At 35.4% G+C, this 24,170-nt stretch overlaps 1 protein-coding gene across 1 annotated transcript in view; it reads right to left on the bottom strand.

Moving 5' to 3' along the window:
- The window catches only part of LOC127853238 (ruvB-like 2), a 31,174-nt gene extending 7,722 nt beyond the window's left edge, over positions 1–23,452 (bottom strand). The window contains exons 1-12 of the mRNA XM_052387575.1: positions 23,348–23,452; positions 15,769–15,823; positions 15,148–15,272; positions 13,456–13,528; positions 13,057–13,186; positions 12,818–12,884; positions 11,606–11,712; positions 11,145–11,238; positions 6,568–6,691; positions 4,288–4,382; positions 2,820–2,938; positions 1,510–1,629 (exon numbers count right to left, since the gene is read on the bottom strand). Of these exons, the coding sequence (XP_052243535.1) occupies positions 1,510–1,629; positions 2,820–2,938; positions 4,288–4,382; positions 6,568–6,691; positions 11,145–11,238; positions 11,606–11,712; positions 12,818–12,884; positions 13,057–13,186; positions 13,456–13,528; positions 15,148–15,272; positions 15,769–15,823; positions 23,348–23,356 (1,118 nt within the window). The 5' untranslated portion in view covers positions 23,357–23,452. The remainder of the gene's footprint in view (positions 1–1,509; positions 1,630–2,819; positions 2,939–4,287; positions 4,383–6,567; positions 6,692–11,144; positions 11,239–11,605; positions 11,713–12,817; positions 12,885–13,056; positions 13,187–13,455; positions 13,529–15,147; positions 15,273–15,768; positions 15,824–23,347) is intronic.
- Between the last annotated feature and the right edge of the window lie 718 nt (positions 23,453–24,170).

Genomic DNA, 24,170 nt, shown 5'->3' with positions numbered 1-24,170 from the left:
ACTTTGATAACATGGCATTAACATTAAAATTCAAAGGCATGTTTCGGATTACAAATTAAATTATGTTCATTAGAGAATGCAACAAATCATTTGCAGTTTTTGGTAATTAAATAATTAATAATTTTTTAAACAGCTTTACCTGTCGTAACACTTGTCGAAATACATATTTTGTCAATATGAAGCATGAACTGCACAATTTCCACGAGGATTACATCAGGTTGCCATCAACAGTTTCCTAAGTAACTGGCCACGATTTTTTGGCTTAGGAGTACACCATAAGGAATGATTAGTGTGGTAGGTATAGCAACGCCAACAAACTGCCACAAAACCACTGAAACTATCCATTGAAAATGAGACTGGGTTATTCACACATTACTGATTCACAATTGTTCGCATCTTCAGTGCCTTGAAGCCATACTTGTTAAGCAGTACAGGCCTTTTCCGCTCAATTTTGGGAAAACACCACACTGGAATTTTGGGAATTTCGCGTCGTGAAAAAACCCAGTTTGGGAAAAAAATTAATCGCAAAACTGGCTCAATTGGGAAAAATAATCGCATGTAAAAAGTGTTTCTTATAATTCAAAGAAGCCGTTAACTGGTAAATAACAACTATTTTGATAACATTTTATTAAAATTTTACAAAATATTATAAACATGTGTGATAAGTGTTGTTTTTTTATCTGATTTTGGGGAAAAGGCCTGGCCTTTTTTGAGGTGAAAAAAATCGGGGGAAAATAAGGAAAGTCTTAAATAATCAATCAAACATATATTACTGTTTTTAAAACAAATTCAAGGCAACAGATAATTTAATTATGCAATATTTTTATATTTTCTTCACTGGATCAGCTTATTTAAAGGTTTAAAAAAAAAAGAAAAAGATTTGCATTGGGAATGGGGCCGAATTTCAGACCCGTGGCATAGAGCGGAAAAGGCTTGCAGTATGTAACCAATTTCGATGTAAAATGAAAACAGCCAAACAAATTACTGGTACTGATTATCAATCGCGCATTTATACAATTCTGACTATGAAAATTTGGGATTATGTATCAAATATTGAGTCCAGTGCATAGTTGTCAGATGTTGATTATAGCAAAGTTTCATCGATGGTCGAGTCTTCTGACGCAAACCTGGTTCATTCAGAGACAGGTTATCATGCAGAACATGCGGCTCAAGAGCCCCAATCTAGATATTTGATACTTTCAAGCATGGCTGAAGAATACATTTTAAAGAGTGTTTGGGTAAATAAACTTGTTGTTAAGTATTGATAGAAACAGGATTTTGCAGGAAATCATTCACCACTTTGATGTTAATATGCAACTTATTATTTTACATTTTTTTAAGTTTTCAGCATAATATATAAATTTCCCAATTTGGATGAGAACGTCGCTCATTTTCCAAATTTGGCCGGTACTGTAACCATTCCCAAAGAGGTGAGAAACACCCAGATCTTCACAACACAATCAGAATTATGATTATTCTGCCTCAGACTTGTAAGCATAAATATCATACCTAATCTTCAGGATCAGCTTGATTTCTTTCTCCTCATATGGTACTGTGGAGATGATGAGAAGTCTGTCTAGCAGATCTATGGGGATACCATGAGGACTCTGGTAGTTAGTGCCTCGAATTCTATAATGTAACAAGATAATGTGTTTAACCCATTTATGCCTAGTAGACTCTCCCATCTTTCTAAATTGGATGAATTTATTTCTAAAATTAGGGATGTCTAGTATATTTATTTCTATATTTAGAATATTTCTTACAGAAATACCTTTAAGCAAACAGCGCAGACCCTGATGAGACGCCGTATTATGCGGCGTCTCATCTGGGTCTACGCTGTTTGCCAAGGCCTTTTTTCTAGACACTAGGCATAAATGGTATAAGCAAGGAGTATGTAACTAAGAGAAACTTTGCGGGTGTTTTCATAATTGGCCCAATTGAATCAGTCGAAAGTGGGTGAATGTCAAGGGTCAAGGTCAAAATGAGTCATGTGGAAGTGTTAAGACTTTCCCACTTAGATATGTATTTTCACCCATTTGTAGTCCCTTAGAAAGTTAAATTAATTTAAAGACCTTTCTTACTAGCTTCAATTTTCAAAGGCTTCATTTCCAACCCTTAGATACCGATGAGCAGCAAACAGCATAAAACCTGAACAGACAGTGAGTCACTCGCAGGCTGTTTGGTTTTCTGCTGTTTCAACTTGCACATAGCTATTTTCATTTTGCTTTTTAGTGGGAAAGGGTTAAAAATGTTCAATAAGATCATCAATTCAAGACCAAAGTAAGTGGTTTTGATGCTAGAAGAAGTGACATGTTGGGTTCAACAAGAACTTGGGCCATATGATTTAGTTAAAGTTCTAAAAAAGGTCAATTTCAAGATAAAAATGAGTTCAGGTGATACGGGTGAGCTGAAAGATGACATCATTATAAGTATCAAACCTGTGTATAAAGCATTAGTGATGTCATACAAAATGTTTCATTTCTACCGACCCTTGTACAGACGGGATGGACGAACTGAAACATTAAAAATAAAACCAACAGACAATAGCTTTGTGTCCTATTATCTGTAGATGCAGAGGGCATAAAACACAGTTAATACAATCATCTGTTGATAAAATTGCTTGACCTTAGTAAACATTATTTATTTGAGCAAACCATCCTGATGAAACAAAGATTTGTTTGCACTTAGAAATATTTGTTATTATTTATTGGCTAATATGTTGCCACCGACAAATGTCTAAGTAAGCCCTGCAGTGTGCAATTTGTGCTTGTAATTCTCCTGATCCCGTAGCGGTATGACCATTGCTTGGTTGTGCTCACCGAGTGATGCCTCTGTTAGTGGCCATGATCAAGATGGGAGCCATGTCACTCTCTAGAGCTCGGTTGAGGAAGGAGAAACTCTCAATGTCCAACATGTGAACCTCATCGATGAACAATACCTGAAACATGTTGTATATTTATTCACATTTCTTTAGAGTACTAGACTAAGGTGACTTACATCCCGCACCACTTTTTCAGATTCGTATAGGGGCACATAACTCAGTTATGTATAGATGACCGGAGATAAAGAGTCTTGTATATCTTAACTCAGGAATGTATAGATGACCGGAGATAAAGAGTCTTGTATATCTTAACTCAGGAATGTATAGATGACCGGAGATAAAGAGTCTTGTATATCTTAACTCAGGAATGTATAGATGACCGGAGATAAAGAGTCTTGTATATCTTAACTCAGGAATGTATAGATGACCGGAGATAAAGAGTCTTGTATATCGTAACTTCATGGTGATATTATAAATTATTTTAAAACAAATTAAAAACATTGCTTGAAAATGTAACAGCACACTCCAATAGCAAATGTGTACAGACCTACAAACCAAAAGAGAGACTGCTATATACCCCCTCCCTGCAGAGATAAACATCAACTTGCATAGACTGATACATACCCCCTCCCTGCAGTGATAAACATCAACTTGCATAGACTGCTATATACCCCCTCCCTGCAGTGATAAACATCAACTTGCATAGACTGCTATATACCCACTCCCTGCAGAGATAAACATCAACTTGCATAGACTGCTATATACCCCCTCCCTGCAGAGATAAACATCAACTTGCAAAGACTGCTATATACCCCCTCCCTGCAGAGATAAACATCAACTTGCATAGACTGCTATATACCCATTCCCTACAGTGATAAACATCAACTTGCATAGACTGCTATATACCCCCTCCCTGCAGTGATAAACATCAACTTGCATAGACTGCTATATACCCCCTCCCCGCAGAGATAAACATCAACTTGCATGCACTGTACTAGCTTGTTTGCATTTTTTTTCCCCCGAACTAATATTCTTATTGTTAGCAATACATGGTGATAAAAGTGGTTGAGACTTTGGCCTGTATTCACCAACCTATTCTAAGACTAAGTCTAAAAATTCAGAACATTCTTAAAACTGAAATTTACTAAAACTACCGGAAAGTCAAATCTAACACGACAGTAACAACTATAATTATAGGATTCTTTTTAAGAACAATATGTTAATAATATAAGCACCATTTGTAGCCTGCATTATATCATATTTTGAGGTATTTTTCTTGGTTCTAAGTCTATTCTTTATTCTTAAGTCTAAAAATCGGTTGGTGAATACAGACCCTGATTTCAGTCACTGTCTGTTTGGTTAAAGGTTGAGGCTTCATTCACAGTTTTAGATGTTTGTTTATGCTAGACAGAAACCCATGTGCAACATGTATACTTATTTACTTATTAATTGCTAAACAAGTTTACCCCAGGGACAATTTCTGCCTTGCCTTCCTCTCTCCACTCGGCCACCTTGCCGTTGATCTGTTCACGCACCTCAGACTTGATCTCTCCAGTGTCACCTGAACAGGAACAAGGACATAACTTGCAATTACAGACAAGATTGTCAGGTATACCAATCATATCCATTATCACAATTTAGGTATTTCACCAAGACATTCTTTTTGGGGGAAAGAGTATTCCTCATTCCCAATAACCCCCTTGATTGATTTATTCGTTAGAACATTTCTCTAAAGATAACCAAAAGCCAACTGTATTTGAGTGCCATGTTGTTAGTGTTTTTCCCAGGCCGTTTTAGCGTGGCGCTGCGCCATGCCCTTTTTTGAAGCGCCACGCTGCCCCTATTCAAAGCCATTTAGCGCCACGCTGCCCTTTCCAAAGGCTGCCGCCCTGCCCTTTCATGAGCACCCGCTGTTTCCGCCCTAATTGATAACATCTTAATTGCCCTTTTACCAAACTTCTAGTTGACTAGTATCAGATTATGGCCCCAAGGCAGCAAAGATTCGTGCGGTTGTGAATTAGTCATGCGTGAATAACCCAGTGTCAATATCAATCGATAATGTCAAAGGCTATGTTATACCAAGCGCACTAATCGGTTGGTAATGTGTACTCCTCCACGATAAAATCGTGGACTGTTACTTTGGAGACTTTTGATGAAAAGCTTGATGTTATTCTCGTGGAAATTGTGCATTTCATGCATAATTCAGTTATATCATATATATACCAGCTCTAATTATATTATTAGATGACGACAAATGTTGATTCTGATTGGATGATTAAAATACACTGTTACTGTTTTCAATCCACATTTACCGCAAGTAATCGGTGACTGATAAGATAATTGATTGCACTTTGTTATCGGATTATAAGAAATACAGTGTACAAACACATGTTCAGCGTGTTTATTCTTCGTATGTCTGTCAATAAACCGGGCTACCGCTCTTATAGATTTATAGTAAACCCGGCAGGCGACAGCTAGAAAAATTCAGTATCCAGATGAAAAATTTTGGTAGCCCCCGGGCTCCGGGCAATGGATTTGTCGGACACTGATCAAAACCCATATCTTTACGCATAATTACATTTAAAAACACAAACAAATAAATTATTTATCGTTATTGTCTTTAAGAAAATTAATTATTGAAATAATTACTGAGACATATACTAACAAAACAAAACGCGAATTGCGTATAAGGCCGACGTATTATATGATTTTACATTGCTATGCGCACCTTTCACTCACATCATTTTAACAAGATGGCGGACTATACAGAATTAAATTGTGACTCAGCAAAATGGCAAATAACGTTGTAAACGATCGAATTTAAGATGGAGATCATGCATTTAGAAGGAATTAATGAAATAATAATCAACGATGCATAAACATGTTTTAGATAGCAACAACATATTTATTTGTAATTACTCAGTTGATGAATGTAACGGAAACGATTGTTTGCATATTGTTAGCGCTCAGTTTACTCGCAAGATTATCGTTACAAAATGGGATAAGACAAACATGATTTCATTTATATGTTAGTGCATCTGTGTATAATCAAATTCATATGCATAATATTGCATAAATTTTGGGGGGAGCATATAGTTGCCGCTTCGTTTGTCTGTCCGTGTGTCTGTGTGTCCGTCCGTGCACAATTTTTGTCCGGGCTATTTCTCAGCAACTAATGACCGGAATTCAATGAAACTTTATGGGAAGCTTCACTACCAAGAGGAGATGTGCATATTATCAGCGGGTTCTGGTCGGATGATTTTTTACAGACTTATGGCCCTTTGAAATTTTCTATAAAAAATTCTTGTCCCCCCAACTACTGTGCCCTCAAGACGTTTCCTTTTATCTGAATATATAGTGCAATATTGTGACCAAAAAAAACCTTTGGGGAGCATCACCCGTCTCCGACGGTTTCTTGTTATGTTTGTCGTGCTGTACAGTTTATTGAAACAGCATGGAACTTACATGTACATTGCATGGTAAATATATTAATATAAATCAAAGTAAGTTAAATACGTCAATTACCATTAAATGTGCTTGTTTATAATTTTTTGTTTTTTCTACAACTGCCTCTGATGCTATTACGTGTTTCTCCCTAATTCAGGTATTCACGGAACATTTTTGCCCTTTTTTGCCTAAACTGCGCGCCATTAAGTGCCCTTTCGAAAGTAATGCGCCATGCCCCTTTGCCCTCCTGGGAAAAACACTAGTTGTAAGTGCTGCGTGGCTGGTTGTTACAAATGTACCAGAGAAGAGTGCCAGGAACCCCTGAGTCCTGCTGTTGATGACGTCTATCTCATGCAGGGTAACTGTGTGCACAACCTCCTTCCTCTTCTGGAGCTCCCCCTCGGGACACTGGACAAATTTTGTCTGAAGGAAACAATATTCATTCTCACTATGGACAAACTTCATCTAAGGTTTTACAACATACCATACATTCAGGTTTTGTACTGGCTGAACACGTTTCTTTACCAGATTAACATCAGCAAAATACCTCCAACAAAACAATAATAGAAACTGTTTCTCTCTATTTTCAGTAAGAATTACCTTGACTCAGTCATCTGACTGTAAGCTACCTCAACAGAGTTACGCTTGTTTTTTTCCAAAGTTTAATCAAACAAGAGGGCCATGATGGCCCTGAATCGCTCACCTGACTCATTAAGATCAGATGAAAACTATGACCTCTATTGTCTACACAATGTTTTTCTATGCTTTGACCTAGTGACCTAGTTCCTGACTCTAGATGACCCAAATACAATCCCAATCCAGATTTCATCAAGATAAACATTCTGACCACAGTTCATAAATATTGGATGAAAACTGTGACCTCTATTGTCAACACAAGGTTTTTCTATTTATTTGAACTAGATTTTTACCCCAGATGACCCAAATACAATCCCACCCAGATTTCATCAAGAATTCTGACCAAATTTCATAAAGGTTGGATGAAAACTGTGATCTCTAATGTCTACACAAGGTTTTTCTATTATTTGACCTAGTGACCTAGTTTTTGACCCCAGATGACCCAAATAAAATCCCAACCCAGATTTCATCAAGATAAACATTCTGACCAAATTTCATAAAGATTGGATGAAAACTGTGACCTCTATTGTCTACAGAAGGTTGTTCTATTATTTGACCTAGTGACCTTGTTTTTGACCCCAGATGACCCAAATACAATCCCAAACCGGATTTCATCAAGATAAACATTTTGACCAAATTTCATCAAGATTGGATGCAAACTGTGACCTCTACTGTCTACACAAACAAATTGTTGACGGACGGACGCACAGACACACGCAGGCACGCACAACGGACGCCGGACATCACACGATCACATAAGCTCACCGTGTCACTTCATGACAGGTGACCTAAAAATATGTGTCGGAGATAAACATGAACAGTTGTGGTTAAAATCCCATAGAAACAAGGGCTGTTTGTAAAACATGCATGCCCCCCTATATGGGCTATAAGTTGTAGTAGCAGCCATTGTGTGAATACTTTTTGTCACTGTGAATGGTGGTGGTGGTGGTGGTGGTGAAGTTGTAGTAGTAGTAGTAGTAGTAGTAGTAGTAGTAGTAGTAGTAGTAGTAGTAGTAGTAGTAGTAGTAATAGTAGTTGTAGTAGTAGTAGTAGTAGTAGTAGTAGTAGTAGTAGTAGTAGTAGTAGTAGTAGTAGTAGTAGTAGAAGTAGTAGTAGAAGTAGTAGTAGTAGTAGTAGTAGTAGTAGTAGTAGTAGTAGTGGTAGTAGTAGTAGTAGTAGTAGTGGTAAAAGTAGTAGTAGTAGTGGCAGTAGTAGTAGAAATAGTAGACGTGGTGGTGGTGGTGGTGGTGGTGGTAGTAGTACTAGTAGTAGTAGTACTAGTAGTAGTAGTAGTAGTAGTAGTAGTAGTAGTAGTAGTAGTAGTAGTAGTAGTAGTAGTAGTAGTGGTAGTAGTAGTAGAAGTAGTAGTAGTAGTAGTAGTAGTAGAAGTAGTAGTAGTAGTAGTAGTAGTAGTAGTAGTAGTAGTAGTAGTAGTAGTAGCAGTAGCAGTAGCAGTAGCAGTAGCAGCATTACAAGACCAATACTTAAGAATGATCAAATGGGAAAAGGTAACATAGCACCAGCAGTAAATATGGGGCTCATTTACAGGTCAGATTTGGAATCTCTGCTGTAAAATGAGATTTTGAATGAATTAAAGGGAGGCAAATCTGTAATAAAAAGAACATGCATAAACCGTAGTTGTTTCCCTTGTTTGAACCATGCTAAATACTTACAAGTTTGGAAAGAATTGGATGAAAAATTTGGACTTTATTGCATAAACACCATTTTCTCAATTCAAGGGGAGGTAATTCTGTACTTCATGGACCAATAATGCTCATTTTTTGTAGGGTTCGTGTCCTCATTGATATAAAGACACTGTGCAAATTTGGAAAGGATCGGACAAAAAATGTGGAAGATTTTTGAAATTTTTTACAAAATAGGCAAAAACGAATAAACATGCAAAGTTCAACGAGCTCCTGCGGCCATGTTTTTTGACAAATCAAATTTCTTTGAACAACTTTTTCAGGGGAGCCCTCAAAGGTCATCCCTGTGAAATTTTTTGAAAATCTGATGAGCGGTTTCTGACAAGAAGATTTTTTAAGGTTTTTACCATATATGGTCATGGCGGCCATCTTGGTTATGCGATCAAATTTTTTTTAACAATTCTTTTGTCCCATGACCTAGGGATGCTCCACATGAAATTTAGTTTAAATTGGCTCAATGGTTTAGTAGAAGAAGATGTTTACAAATTGTTTACGGACGGACGGACGGACAGACGGACGCCGGACGCTGAGTGATCACAATAGCTCACCTCGAGCTATCGCTCAGGTGAGCTAAAAAGGTGAATGCAAACTTAAATTATTCACATTCAACTGCCTATTTAACATATCATGCCATTCCCCAACAAAATACCCAGGACTTTCAACCTCTTAAAATCCTGGCAGTGTTTTTTTCACCATTTTGGGAATGGGACCAGGTCCCTTTGGATTGGGAAAATTTGCAGCGTTTTGACCAAAATTGGCAAATTAGTGTTATTGTTGTTGTTGTCCTAAAAAATGCTTCGAAATTGAGAATACAAGTGTTTTCAATATTATATTTACTAAGGTTGAACTTATATGTATGTGATATGGAGAAAATGATGAGATCTAAAAACAAATTAATTAAGCTCCCATTTTGGAAAAATATATACTTTTTTCCATTGGGAATGGGGCCGATTACGGGACCCAATTTTGAATGAAAAAAAACAACGCCTGGTTAATAAAGATGCTTTATTTGGGAAACAATTTTTCTTACTAGACTGGCAATATAAGAAATATTGTTTGTTAGTTTGGTTATATTTTGTGTGGTATTTAACAGAGTTTTAATGATATCATGGTAGTCAGTTAACCAACTCACATATTTCCTGTGTAATCTTGTTTACCAGTAATAAGTGCACATGATCGAGTCAAATTCTGAGATAACTGGGCATAATGTATGTGGGTAAAAGTGTCGTCCCAGATTAGCCTGTGCAGTCCACACAGGTTAATCAGGGACAACACTTTTTACTTTTATGCCATTTTTTGTTGAAATAGAGTCTCTTCTTACCAAAAATCCAATTTAGGCCGAAAGTGTCGTCCCTAATTAGCCTGTGTGATCTGCACAGGCTAATCTGGGACAAGACTTTACGCGCATGCATTATGTCCAGTTTTCTCAGAACACGACTCAATTATGCAAGTAACTGACAACTTCCTCACTTCAATCAGAGGAAGGGGAGGAATGAACATTAAAAGCTGTTCAAGGCTGATCCTTAAACGAGTTATGAGGATATGTCAGGGTTCAAACCTGAGATTTTAGGAATGTAGTCAACTAACTAAGCTAAACACAGTCAATCTTGTGGATGCAACTACTTGAATTAAGCAACGTTTGTCATGAGCGCTACTTTTAATTTCACCCGAGCGTTTTCACTCTATTTCGATATTGTATTAAGCATCAGTATTCTAATACCAATCCGAATTGGTGTCCGAATCTTGGATTTTACAACTTCTTGGGAGAAAATCTGTTGACCGTTAAGGGACTTCCTTGATCAATGATTTATCGTTAGTTTGATGTTATCAAAAGAAAGTTGCTTCCTGTCAAGACGCCAGAAAAAACACTTTCTTGCCCATAAAGGCTTCCTTGGTCTAATGATCAACTTGCTAAACCAATTGTGATATAGCACAAGCATAGCTCCGCCTCTTAATCTTTTATAAAAGGAAGGTGAAGTTAACAGTTAAGTGCATTACCCGATGCGCTGATATTGAACATGTGATTCACCCATGCTCTGACCCTATTTAACTTGAAAACAATATCAGAGAGAGGCCGAGAAATTCCTATACACCAGTTTCCTGTACATTTTCAAAAAATGGCAAATGTTTGTGTTTACAAAATTCTTAAACACATTTATCATCGAGATTTTTTGGATGATTACAAGTTATCAAATAGAAAGATTATGATATTTTTAACAACATTTCTGGATTATTAAATATAATGTAAATGCTATCGGTATATGAATTTGATAGTGATGATGGTATGTGTTTTTTCCCCAGAGTGGTATTCTTTTTAAAGACCATTATATTGAGAGACCACTTTTGGTTAATCCTTTGATTGGTCGCTTCATACAAGATTGACTGTATTTTCAATCAAAGCTAAAGCACACAGTTTTTGTTCATATGGACTGAATCACAAAACTAGCTTACAAAATGTAAACAATTTCAATTGCAATTTCTAAAACAAATTGCTGATACAGAGGAAACCTCTCATGTCTCCCAAGATCAATGATTACCTGTGCACCCATTGCATCATAGTCCCTTGCCCTGGTAAATGAGCGCCCCAACTTGGTGATCTTGCCTGTGGCTTTGTCAATAGTTATAATATCACTGAAAATGTAAGAAAAGTTATAAGACAACACAGATAGTGCACCTTAACATTACACAATGAAACCAATAAATGTTGTGGTACATTGATTAGTTTCCACATTACTGGCATTAGTCATACCTTTCTGAATCGAAACTTGAGACCATTTTTGAAAACAATATCAATAAAGAGATTTATAATTTCATACTGCGAAAGCTGCAGTTGCAAAGGTTCCAAATCTAATTTATTGTAATTAATATCTATTCAATTATAATTAATTGCACATGTACTTTAGAACTAAATGAAACCAAGTTTTGTTTGTTATTAGTAGCATATCAGAATTTAGGAAGTGAAAATAGAATTTACAACAATAAATAACATCTTCCCTACCCAGCTTGCACCTTTTCTTTTGTGAGGGATTCTATCATTTTTTGACCGAGGTCATATATAGTTTCCATTTCTGTTGTCTTTAAGGTCAATTTTCCAACTTTGGCACCCTGTTAAACATGTAAAAATAATATCAATATTATATGAGTATAAATAGCAACTAGAGCTTTGTCACAGACCTGACGAATGCCCCCACATGAAGAGCAGATGAAAAGTACTTGAAATAGGGAACACCATGCTGAATGTGTAAAACGCACTAAGTGACCCCGTGACCTAGTTTTTGGCCCGGCATGGCCCATATTCGTACATGGCCTAGAGATCATCTAGATGAAACTTCTGACAAAGTTTGGTGATGCGCGGATGATAAGTACTTGAAATAGAGAAAAAATATAGAGAATATTATGTGAGTTTTGGATAAAGATCAAGTTTATCATGCGAGGCTTAGAACCGATGTAGCGCTAGGCTTGCCGAGCGCTAACATGGTATGTGCCGAGCATGATAAACTTGATCTTTATCCAAAACTCACATAATATTCTATTTATCCTATTATTTTGTGGTCGTTTATCGTTCAAAAAGAGTAAAAATACTTTAAAATTCAAAGAAACAGCGCTGGTTTTCCAAGTTGACTCCGAAGTGTTTGTTTTCTTCAACGTCATCATTTGCTATGACGTCACATTGAAACATATAGTGTTCTTAAGATAGAGATCGGAAAACCATGGTCTAAAAATAGCGTTAGTATAAAGGTCAAGTTTATACGATCGTTGTTATACTATCGATTTTCATCTGGTAATAGGATAAAAAACTTCTGACCAAGTTTGGTGAAGATCGGATGAAAACAATTTGAATTAGAGAGCGGACGCTTAATATGGACCGCCCAACCAACCAACCGACAGACAGACCGACAGACAATTTCACTCCTATATACCTCCCTAAACTTCGTTTGTGGGGGTATAACTATACCATAAGAGACTATTTTCTGTTAATATGTTCTTAAAAGCAACTGTTTGTAATCAATATCTTTACAACGTGATGTCATGAAAAAATGCCCATTGCATAAAAAAAAAATTGTATCTTGATTTTCTACAGAAATTGTGTTTTTACTATGGCAAAACTGCTTGAGTAGAAAATATTAATTTAATACTGAAAATTCTATTAATACATTACATTAAATACCATAGACCCTCATTAGTAAAAGATTGTTGGCTTTCAACTAACAGTGCCAGTTGCTGGGCGGTCTATCTGTATCTCCACCACTTCTCCTTCTATGATTTCCGTCTCCTCCCTAAACATCACAACAGAAAAACAACATAATCCACAATAATAATAATAATCCAACAATAATTGACGTTACCAGGCAAAATCTTGGTTAAATCTTTGAATAACCTTAAAAAAAATATCTGCACCATCCCATTATTCAAACCATTAAAATGTATAAAATTCAATTATTTTCTTACTTGATGCGTACACCAATAGATTTCCTGAAAGCTTGTGTAAGTGCCTCTGTTTTGCCCATCTCAAGTGAAAAGATCTCGCTGCCAGCAATACTGGTGAATGGTGTGTCAGACCCTAGCGCCTGGGCCATACCTGTTTAAAAAAGCAATCTTATGCATAACAATGTTTTATAACACGGCAAAAAGAGATTCATAATCCCTAAAAACATTGCTATTTATCTTCATGATAACTGTTAAAATTATATTACACATATCATTTTTTAAAGAATAATTTTTTTTATTTAACATTTAAGCTGAATTTATATATATTATTATATATATTAAATACATAGAAATCACATTTTCCATTTTGTTTAAACTATTCTTGAACCTTCAACTGTTTCATATATCATTAGTCATTACCCATTGCTATTGCTGTTTTTCCTGTGCCTGGGTGCCCGGCTATCAACAAAGCTCGGCCAGCTATCTTTCCTTCCTGTAAATAACATGTTTTATTTTAAATATGAACTCAGTTTACAAAGTTAACTGTGGACAATTCATTCAATCACCTAACATGTGTTCTAAGCATAATTATATTGTGCTGAGTGAATGAACTTTTCATTTTTAAAATTTGGGGTCCACATTTGACCAGAAGGGATGCAACACAAAGCTAATGAACAAGGGAATGTTAAAATACAGCTGAAATTTGGTATGTAAATGACTTGCAAAATATCCAAAACTAAGATAATTTTACTTTTTATATATATTATAACTAAATAATAATAGTTTGAACAAAACATTCAACATAAACAAAAGTTCAGATTACAGAGCTCATCTGTGAGTTAAAAGTACACATACGTTCAGTAGTAATCTCATTAAATTAACTATTTAAGCAGACTTCCCGAAACTCCCTTCGACCTACGGACATGTCCGACACAAACAGTCGAGGGTCGATCGAAATTCTTAAGTCGTCGCCCCAAAATGTCCGACCACAAATATTTTTGGGTTTTCCCAAGAAATTAAAAGTATTTATACAACATTGCCGAAATATGGCGGAATACGCACTTTGCCGATTTTGTGAAATACAAGATTTTGTAAAATTCGAATGTATTCAACGGTCACTTAACCCGCTGTTGATTGGTCCAAAGTCGTCTTGTCAAAAATCGGAAATAATCTGTCCGTGCTCGGTGAAAAATGTTCTAGAAATACATTTGGTTCCCTGCTTATTGTTGACGAGTAAATAAATGCATGCTTCAAGCCGGGATCGGTACATTTGACCATCATTCGATTGAGTTTTAGTTTAAACAAAAGTGAAAGTTAAACAAAGTAACAGCATGCAGTTATCAACAATACCAAGGAACATGCACGGAGTTTAATTTTCCTTTTTTTGAATTAAGTAAATTTGTAGTAAATAAGTAAATATACATAATGTGATAGTTTTTTGAATGTCGCAAAGCCTGAAAATCTAAAACGAGTGGCAGATGCAAACACCCGTGAGCTAGTGGAAAAAATAAGAGGATAATAAAGCGCCCTCTCGTAAATTCGTTGAGTCTTGGAAGACAGGCAGACCATGAATTTAAACAAATTATTTTGTTACTCAAAACAATGTGATTAACTTAAGAATAAACTGATGTTATCGTTTCTTTCGTGAGCAATTGCCCCCAAGGAGCCCGAGCCTGGACACTCGCAGAACGATGAAGACGACTGGGAACAAGTCGACAGTGAAGATGACATTAAGCTTTTAAATAGATACGATACAGATAGTGATTTTATCAGTGACTTTAATAATGAGGAAGTGGATGTTAACAAACTTTGTTTCTTTACTTTGTTGCTCAAAGTAATATGATAAAAAATAAAATGATAAAGCAATATTTACACATTTCTAATTATTTACCCTTTTCTCAGTTTTGTTTGAATTTCACATATGTTCTTTGGTCTGACAGAATAACCTAAGGTCTGACAGAAAATTCTGACCAGTCAGACCAAATGTCTGACTGAAGGCTGTTGAGTTTCGGGAAGTCTGTTTAAGGTATTTCAGTCGCCAAGGCAAAACATTGGGAATCTGACCAGTTTCTCTGTCAACATTGATTGATAGCCCTTAGGAAAATAAAATACCTTGATCATTTCCAGTATGACTCCCGCAGCCCGTCTGGCATCCACCTGTCCAACCATTCCCTGCGACACATTGCGAGCTTCAAGTGCATCATCAAGGCCGAGTCCACGGATGTGTGAGTGGGCTCCTACAGTGGATTGAATATAAGAAAAGATAAGAATAACAAGTAATCGTGTTTTATTATTTAACCAGGAATTTTTTGCTCATTTAAGAAAAGAACTGGTGCTATACAAATAGGGAAAAATCAGCATGAAAAAAACTGAAATTGGGAAAATTTGCATCATGAAGTCTTCAGATTGGGAAATGGTGTATTTGATTTGTTGCTAACAATTTTAATACCTTAAAATTGAAAACTAAGCAATTTCAAGTTGCCACTCTTATATTAAGTTAATAACTTAGGTTAAAGCCATAGAGCTGCATAGGGAAATTAACTAAATGTTGAATTTAATTCATTTAACAAAAAAAACTTTTTTTAAACCTTCAATCGAGATTTTTTCGGACAGCAATAGGGATTTTTTGAGGTTTCCCTTTTGGGAAAGTGCCATTTTAGTACTTCATAAAGAAGGTAAAAATCGCTAAGTAATATATGCATTATGGTACCATATTTGTGTGAAAATGCTTACCGATTCGTTCTATTCTGGTAACTTCTCTAATTTCTTGAACCTTGTCAGCTGTTGGCTATGTAATTAAAAAATGACAAATGTAACAAACAATGCAAGTGATCAATCTTTTACATTTTTATTACGAAAACAATTTTACAATAAAGTAATTACTGATTCTACATCATATTAGATAACAGATATCAATCTGTTTTATATGTCATCATTATATATGTCGTCATTATATTGGAAGAAATGTTGTAATACATTTTAAATATTTAAATGAAATGATATTGTTATAGACTTATTAAACCAACATACTGATAAAAGGATTGTTTTTTCTAAATTATTGGCACTTTATATTACCATTGTTACTTTGCCTATAAGTTTTTTTACCATAATTATATTTCATTGATGCGTTGAAATTAAATTTAAACAAGAGCACCGCCTTGCGGGTGCAGACCGCTCATCTATTTTCTTTTTAAAGGTGAAGGGACTCTCATTTTCAATCACAAAGGAGGGAGGAGTGGAGTGAAGAGGGGTGTATAGTGTGGGGTTGTGGACATTTATTACATTATCTTCCAAAAAAGCGAAAAAAAAAAAAAAAAAAAAAAAAAATCGGGGGGGGGGGGGGGTATAGTGTGAGGGTGTGGTGATAATTTGTGAGATGATCTTAAAAAAAAAAAAAAAAAAAAAAAAAAATCAAAAAAAAAATTTGGGGGGGGGGTGGGGGGGTGGGGTGGGGGTATAGTGTGAGGGTGTGGTGGTCATTTGTGAGATGATCTTATAAAAAAAAAAAAAAAAAAAAAAAATTAGGGGGGGGGGGAGGGGGGGAGGGGGGGGGAGGGCACGGGGGATGGTTTGGGTGAAGTCTATTGTGGTATGTCAGGTAAGAGTAGTTTCATCAAAGTATCAATCAAATCTAATCATAAATAAAGAAGTTATGGCAATTTTAGCAAAATTTAATAATTTGACCTTGAGAGTCAAGGTCATTCAAAGGTCAAAGTAAAATTCAAGTTGCCAGGTACAGTAACCTCATGATAGCATGTAAGTATTTGAAGTTTGAAAGCAATAGCCTTGATACTTCGAGTGGATCGAAACACAAAATTTAACCATATATTAAAAGTTACTAAGTCAAAAAAGGGCCATAATTCCGTAACAATGACAACCAGAGTTATGCAACTTGTCCTTTTACTGTACCCTTATGATAGTTTGTGAGTGTTCCAAGTATGAAAGCAATATCTATGATACTTTAGGGGTAAAGTGACCAAAACATAAATCTTAACCAAATTTTCAATTTTCTAAGTATAAAGGGCCCATAATTCCGTCCAAATGCCAGTCAGAGTTACATAACTTTGCCTGCACCGTCCCCTTATGATAGTTCATAAATCTTGCAAGTATGAAAGCAATAGCTTTGATACTGTAGGAATAAAGTGGACCTAAACACAAAACTTAATCAAATTTTCAATTTTCTAAGTATAAAAAGGGCACATAATTCTGTCAAAATGCCAGTCAGAGTTACATTACTTTGCCTGCACAGTCCCCTTATGATAGTTAGTAAGTGTTGCAAGTATGAAAGCAATAGCTTTGATGCTTAAGGAATAAAATGGACCTAAACACAAAACTTAACCAAAATTGTCAATTTTCTAAGTATAAAAAGGGCACATAATTCTGTCAAAATGCATGCCAGAGTTATCTAACTTTGCCTGCCCAGTCCCCTCATGATAGTAAGTAAGTGTACCAAGTTTGAATGCAATAGCATTGATACTTACTGAGAAAAGTGGAACTAAACGCAAAACTTAACCAAAATTTGCAATTTTTTAAGTACAAAAAGGGCACATAATTCTGTCAAAATGCACGCCAGAGTTATCTAACTTTGCCTGCCTAGTCCCCTCATGATAGTAAGTAAGTGTACCAAGTTTGAATGCAATAGCATTGATACTTTCTGAGAAAAGTGGACCTTAACGCAAAACTTAACCGGACGCCGACGCCAACGCCAACGCCAACGCCAACGCCAACGCCGACGCCAAGGTGATGACAATAGCTCATAATTTTTTTTCAAAAAATAGATGAGCTAAAAAACAACATTTATTTGATTAAAGTTTCAAAATAAAAAATACTTATTTAAGTTTTATCAGATATGGCTGATAATTTCCAAAATTATTGAGTGGCCAAGCAATGGGAATCAATGAAACTACTGGATATAAGTACTAACTAAAATATGATTTCAATAGTTTATGCACTCAAGTTGAGCCTTGGGGCATATTTATAAGCATTTATAGACAGTGTTCCTTGCAAAATAAAGGAAATATTACTTTTAATTCATTGTGTATTGGTATACAACAATTTCCTGTTAGAATATTTGGGGGAAAACATAAGATTATTAATGAAAACTTGTCTACTAAAATTTTGCGACTGATAAGGGAAAAAATAGCAACCTTCAGTTTCCGAAAAACAATATGTCACGGTTTCCGCAAAACACGATGGTTGCACCTAAAGATTTTGGTGTAACGGACTATTACTGGTTGATAAATGAATGAATTTGATTTTCATCTGAACAAGAGATGTGTTTTTTAGAAACACAGTGCCCCCTACTGCGCCACTTTGAAGACAAATATTTGACCTGTGACCTTGAAGGATGACCTTGACCTTTCACTACTCAAAATGTGCTGCTCCATGAGATACACATGCATGCCAAATATCAGGTTGATATCTTCAATATTGCAAAACTTTTTAAAGTTAAACTTTAACCAAGGTTAAAGATTTGGGACAGAATGACAGACAGACTGGCCAAAAACAGTATATCCCCCATCATTTGATCCGAGGGCATAAAAATTGGTGATTTAAAGGCTGATAAACTTGAAATATGAATGCTATTTTGTCTTTTGGTATATGTCTACCAAAACATCTGTATGATCATTAATTTCTGTATCCACTCGTTAAATTTTGGCAGACACAAGATTTAATCAAAATTCTTATGTTTTCCACAAATGTTCGTCCACTTCCTCGTTGAATACTAATATATAAATGATTTAAACGTAATATTTCATTAATTTCAGTCAAGACCACTGTCTATAACAGGTGCCATTGCTCGGCTGCTAGTGTTTTTCCCAGGAGGGCAAAGGGGCATGGCGCATTACTTTCAAAAAGGGCATTTTAGCGCGCAGTTTAGGCAAAAAAGGGCAAAAACGTTTCCTGAATAACTGAATTATGGGGAAACATGTAATCACATCAGAAGCAGTTGTGGAAAAAATAACATATAAACAAGCACATTTAATGGTAATTGATGTATTTAACTTACTATGATTTATATTAATATATTTATCTTGCAATGTACATTTAAGTTCCATGCTGTTTCAATAAACTGTACAGCATGACAAACATAATAAAGCAATATATGCATATGAATCTGATTATACCCAGATCCACTAACATATAAATGAAACCATGTTTGTCTTATCCCATTTTCTAACAATAATCTTGCCAGATGTTTAAAAAAACATTGCGAGTAAATTGATCGCTAACAATATGCAAACATTCGTTGCCGTGACATACATCCACCAAGTAGATTACAAATAAATAAATAATGTTGTTGCTATCTAAAACATTTTTATGCATCGTTGATTATCACAGACATTTCATTTATTCCTTCTTAATGTATAACCTCCATCGTTAATTTCATCGTTTACGACGTTATTTGCCATTTTTGCCGAGTCACAATTTAATTCTGTATAGTCCGCCATGTTGTTAAAATGTCAAATGATGTAAGCGACAGGTGCGCATAGCAACGTTAAATCGTATACACGATTCGAATTTTGTTAAATTAGTATACGTCTCAGTAATTTATATTTCAATAATTAGATCTAATTATCTTAAAGACAAAAACGATAAAGAATAAATTTGTTTGTGTTTTTAAATGTAATTATGCGTAAAATATATGTTTTGATATAACTGAATAATGCATGCAATGCACAATTGCCACGAGAATAACATTGAGTTTTTCATCAAAAGTCTCCGAAGTAACGATTTTATCGTGGAGGAGTACACACTGTCGACCGAAAAGTGCGCTTGGTATAACATAGCCTCTGGCATTATCAATTGATACTGACACAGGGTTATTCACGCATGACTAATTCACAGCTTTGGAGCAGGCAGTAAGACCTACCTATAAATCAAGCACTGTAATAGATTAAATCTGCTCAATTAATATATTTGATTAGACGTTGACGTCTCTCAAGTAAATCAAGCACAGTCGGAGCGTCACAGACAATCAAGGACGCTGATTTTGCGGACCAAGTTAGGTCATAAGGCAATTAAGATATTATCGATAAGGGCGCGTTGGGAAATTTGCCTTTGAAAAGGGCAGAGTGGCTATCCGTGAGGGCGGCATGACTTTTCGCCACGCTAAAATGGCCTGGGAAAAACACTAGCTGCTGATGCAGTTTTGAATAAATGAAAGCTGTTTGGATTTTATTTAGAGGTCACAGTGACCTTGACATTTGACCTAGTGACCCAAAAATGGGTGTGGCGTGTTGAACTCATCAAGGTGCATCTACATATGAAGTTTCAAAGTTGAAGGTGGAAGCACTTGGATTTTAGAGCCAATGTTCAAAAGGTTAACAAAATGTTACTGTCTCTATAAATAGCTATAAATAGCTAATGTTGAACTGTTATGACTGTAAACCGACTTTAAATAAAAGTTTGTATCCTGTATCTTGTTAAGGTTTTAGCACGACGCGGACGGCGGACAACAGGACAAGCTGGCTATTACAATACCTGGGTTTTTCTCAGAAAACAGCCAAGCTAAGCAAGAGCACCGCATAACGGGTGCCACGCTTGGCTGCGGGTGCAGTTTTGAATAAATAAAAGCTTGACAGATTTTTTTTATAGAGGTCACAGTGACCATGACCTTTGACCTAGTGACCCAAAAATGGGTGTGGCATGTAGAATTCATCAATGTGCTGCTACATATGAAGTATCAAAGTTGTAGGTTGAAGCACTTCGATTTTAGAGCCAATGTTCAAAACCTTGACAAAATGTTAAGGTTTTAGCATGACACGGACGGCTGACACTACACGACGAGCTGGCTATGACAATACCTCGGGTTCTCTCCGAAAACAGCCGAGCTAAAAACCCATAACAAACCTTTGGTTTACAATTGAAATTTTTTTAAGATTTATTGTCCATGTTTGTTTCTGATTAAAATTCTAAGTGACTCAGGGCTAGCGCAGGCCTAAAATTTCTTTTAGCCAACCAATTTTGGTTTATCAGCGAACAAAAAACTGGTTAATAATTAGATGTTTTCAACAAAAATTTATGACATTTCAGCATTTTTTTAAATCAGATTTTTCTTGAGCCAAATTCACAACATTTACACAAAAGGCTTTAAGGGCAAACGACAGCACCAGCCCTAAGACTGCTTTTCACTATTTTTTAAATCACACTGCAAATTTTATAAAGCATTCCAGTAATATATTTAGTTAATAATTAACTATATTGTTGTAAGATTTTAACATAATACTATTTATGCACTATTTATACTTTTTATGTTCAGCTTAAACCTTTCATATCATTATTATATGCAGTGCTCCAGCCAGCTTTTCAAAATAGAGGGGAGCTTCCCCAAAAAGGGCAAATTTCACGTGTAATTTTGGAAAATAGGGCATTTGGTTATAAATATACTTAAGTATATACTTTGCTTATACTATATACTTATGAATTGTAAACATTAGTGCATTGGATGTTTTCACCAATTGTATGCTGTTCCTCATTTTGTGTAATGAAATTATAATAAATATATTACTATCTACATTGGCGCTAAGGAACACAACTTTGTAGCCAATTTCATAACCGACTTGGGCTAGCATCCGACTACACGCATTAGAGATATGTAGATATCATATTTCTTTCCGGTGTGTGTGTGGGGGGGGAGGGATTTTGACGTTTTTTATCACCTATCATCATTGAACTGCATGTTAATCTTTCAGGTTCCAGTTTAAGCATCAGAGACCTTGTAGAAGAAATGAAGAAAACATTAAATAAATTCAGGGGTTTCACTGGGTCAAATAAATGTTGTGACTGTCACCACTAAATTTGTTACTTTGAATAACTGTGAGCCAATGTTTTTCCACAATAGTAATATTAATTAAAACAATAATCTATATTGAAAAATTTAAAGTCTGAACAATGATCAATGTCACCATGAAGTAGCATCCAGTCTGGAGATAAAAAATGAAACATACTAGTATATATATTTATTTTACAACACGTTATTTCAACTAATGTCAACAACGTTGACAGTTTTGTTAGGTCGCGAAAATATATGACATTATTAAAATTACATTTTACTTGCAGAGTGATAAATTCTCCATCCAAACAAGCTCTTTATTTGTTGAAATAACAACTGTCTGCCCCTATTCATGTTAAAATGCATCATGATTGAGGACAGACAGTGTTTTAAAGTTCAGAAATAAAACCCAAACACAAATATGTTTTTTAATGCCGTAATTTCGGACTTAAAATTAACCGCATATTCGCATTAAAAAAAAGATGATTAATTTTCAAATTTTAATATGTGTTTTGAATAAAAAATCACTATTTTGGCAAACAAAAAATCATAGCCAAAGAATTCATAAGTTTACAAAAATCAATAGTGCCGAGATGGATTTCATTCGAGTGTGATTGTGTCTAACCAAGCGTGACCTCAGAGATAATCTTCCACAGCATGTTACTATCGTCTGCAACAAAAGGCTACCGGTAACTAATGATCTGATAACAAACCATGCCCTTGGGGCTTGTTTGTTCACAATGTGTTTGGCAGTCATGTACCGGTAAGGGTGTTATCTGTGTATTCATGTCGATGTTTCTGGCGATTTAAAGATCTACGGCCGGAAAACAGGAATTTAGAGACCAAAAGGGCATTTGACAAAAAATAGAGGGGCGCTTTTTAAGGGGGCAAATTTTAGAGGGGCGCAGCGCCCTTCTATTTATTGCTAGCTGGAGCACTGATATGTGATTTTGGATTAAAGCATTTTCTGTCAAAACATACATTATTCCATCTCCAAACCATTCAAGCCTATTGTAATACACAGACTATATCCGGAACCTTCGTAAAATATAGAAAATCATTAATTCAAAACCTTGGCTATCAGATTGACAACAGGTTTAGTATTAAGTGTTTGTTTTGAGTATTTCTCCACAAATGATTCGAAAATTGATGTAAATGATAACATATTCTGTTTGTTACAATGTTTAGGTTAATTGAACTTGAATTACAGACATACATGAGACATAATCTTTGACATGATAGAATTTGTTTTAAAGAAGAACCCTGAGCTGTACGTATGTACTCATAAAAGCTCAGAGCATTCATTAAGAACTATCACTTAATTTCTTAATCTATTTGTGGATGCCCAAATTTCGGATTAGAGATTTCGGACAAACATTGAAATTAAGCACTAATAGCGGTATTGGCCCTCACATCTAAAATGACTATTAGTCAACATCTGTAAACTATGTATTACATGTTACCATATGCTATTAGGATTCGTAATAACGATATTTAATGTGGGTTGCACTTGAACAAAACAATAGACATGCTTACCACCGCCATTTTGGTATCTTCCGGACTGCGTCAAACAAATTGCTAATATTTGTATGACACATTTAGCATAGAATAACCAGTCCATACTTAGTTACCCATCGGCGTCTGCAAGGGATATAACTCTAGAAACTTCTGGAAAAAAACGTGTTTGGATATGCAAAGATCTATAAATACACGTGTTGCTTGCAGGGACCTATACAAACGTATAGGTCACTGTTGCTTGATAGATCTTTTGGATATGATTCCGATCGAAAACCAATGTTATCAAATCTATCAGCGCTTTTATTAATTTCAACAGCTTTTAACGACTTCCAAGTTAATATATCCTAAGACCATTGATAGGTCTTTGATATATCTAAACCGTTCGAAACACAGGTGGTTAGCGTGTGACTATGATATTAATTAGTGAAAACATCATTTTGAATGATAAATTATCAAGTCACAGGTCCCGGGGGTAACTTCCTGTATACGGTTATATAGGGGTGTGCCGATTTTATGGGGTGTGTTTTTCGACTAAAATTATAGATATGGGTATGGTTTTTAGCATCTAAGTATAGATATGGGTATTTAAATCAGAAATTTGCTTGTATATAAATGCATATAGATTTGAAAGTATCAGTATCAAAATGGGTATGATAAATTCCATTCTTGTATATAAATGGGTATCAAAAAGTAAATTTTAGTAGATCTAGCTGGAAAGATATAATAGCAAATTCAATAAGTAAACTGTATTGATATGAAAGAGATTAAAATTGTAGAATGAAATGTGTCCACTTTATCAAATTCTAGTATTTAAATGGGTCCAGTTTATCAAACTTCTTTT

This window comes from Dreissena polymorpha, chromosome 12 (genome assembly GCF_020536995.1).
Source record: "Dreissena polymorpha isolate Duluth1 chromosome 12, UMN_Dpol_1.0, whole genome shotgun sequence".
Lineage (NCBI taxonomy): Eukaryota > Metazoa > Mollusca > Bivalvia > Myida > Dreissenidae > Dreissena > Dreissena polymorpha.
The sequence above is the reverse complement of the archived record's forward strand: the minus strand, read 5'-3'. Positions and strand labels throughout refer to the sequence as shown.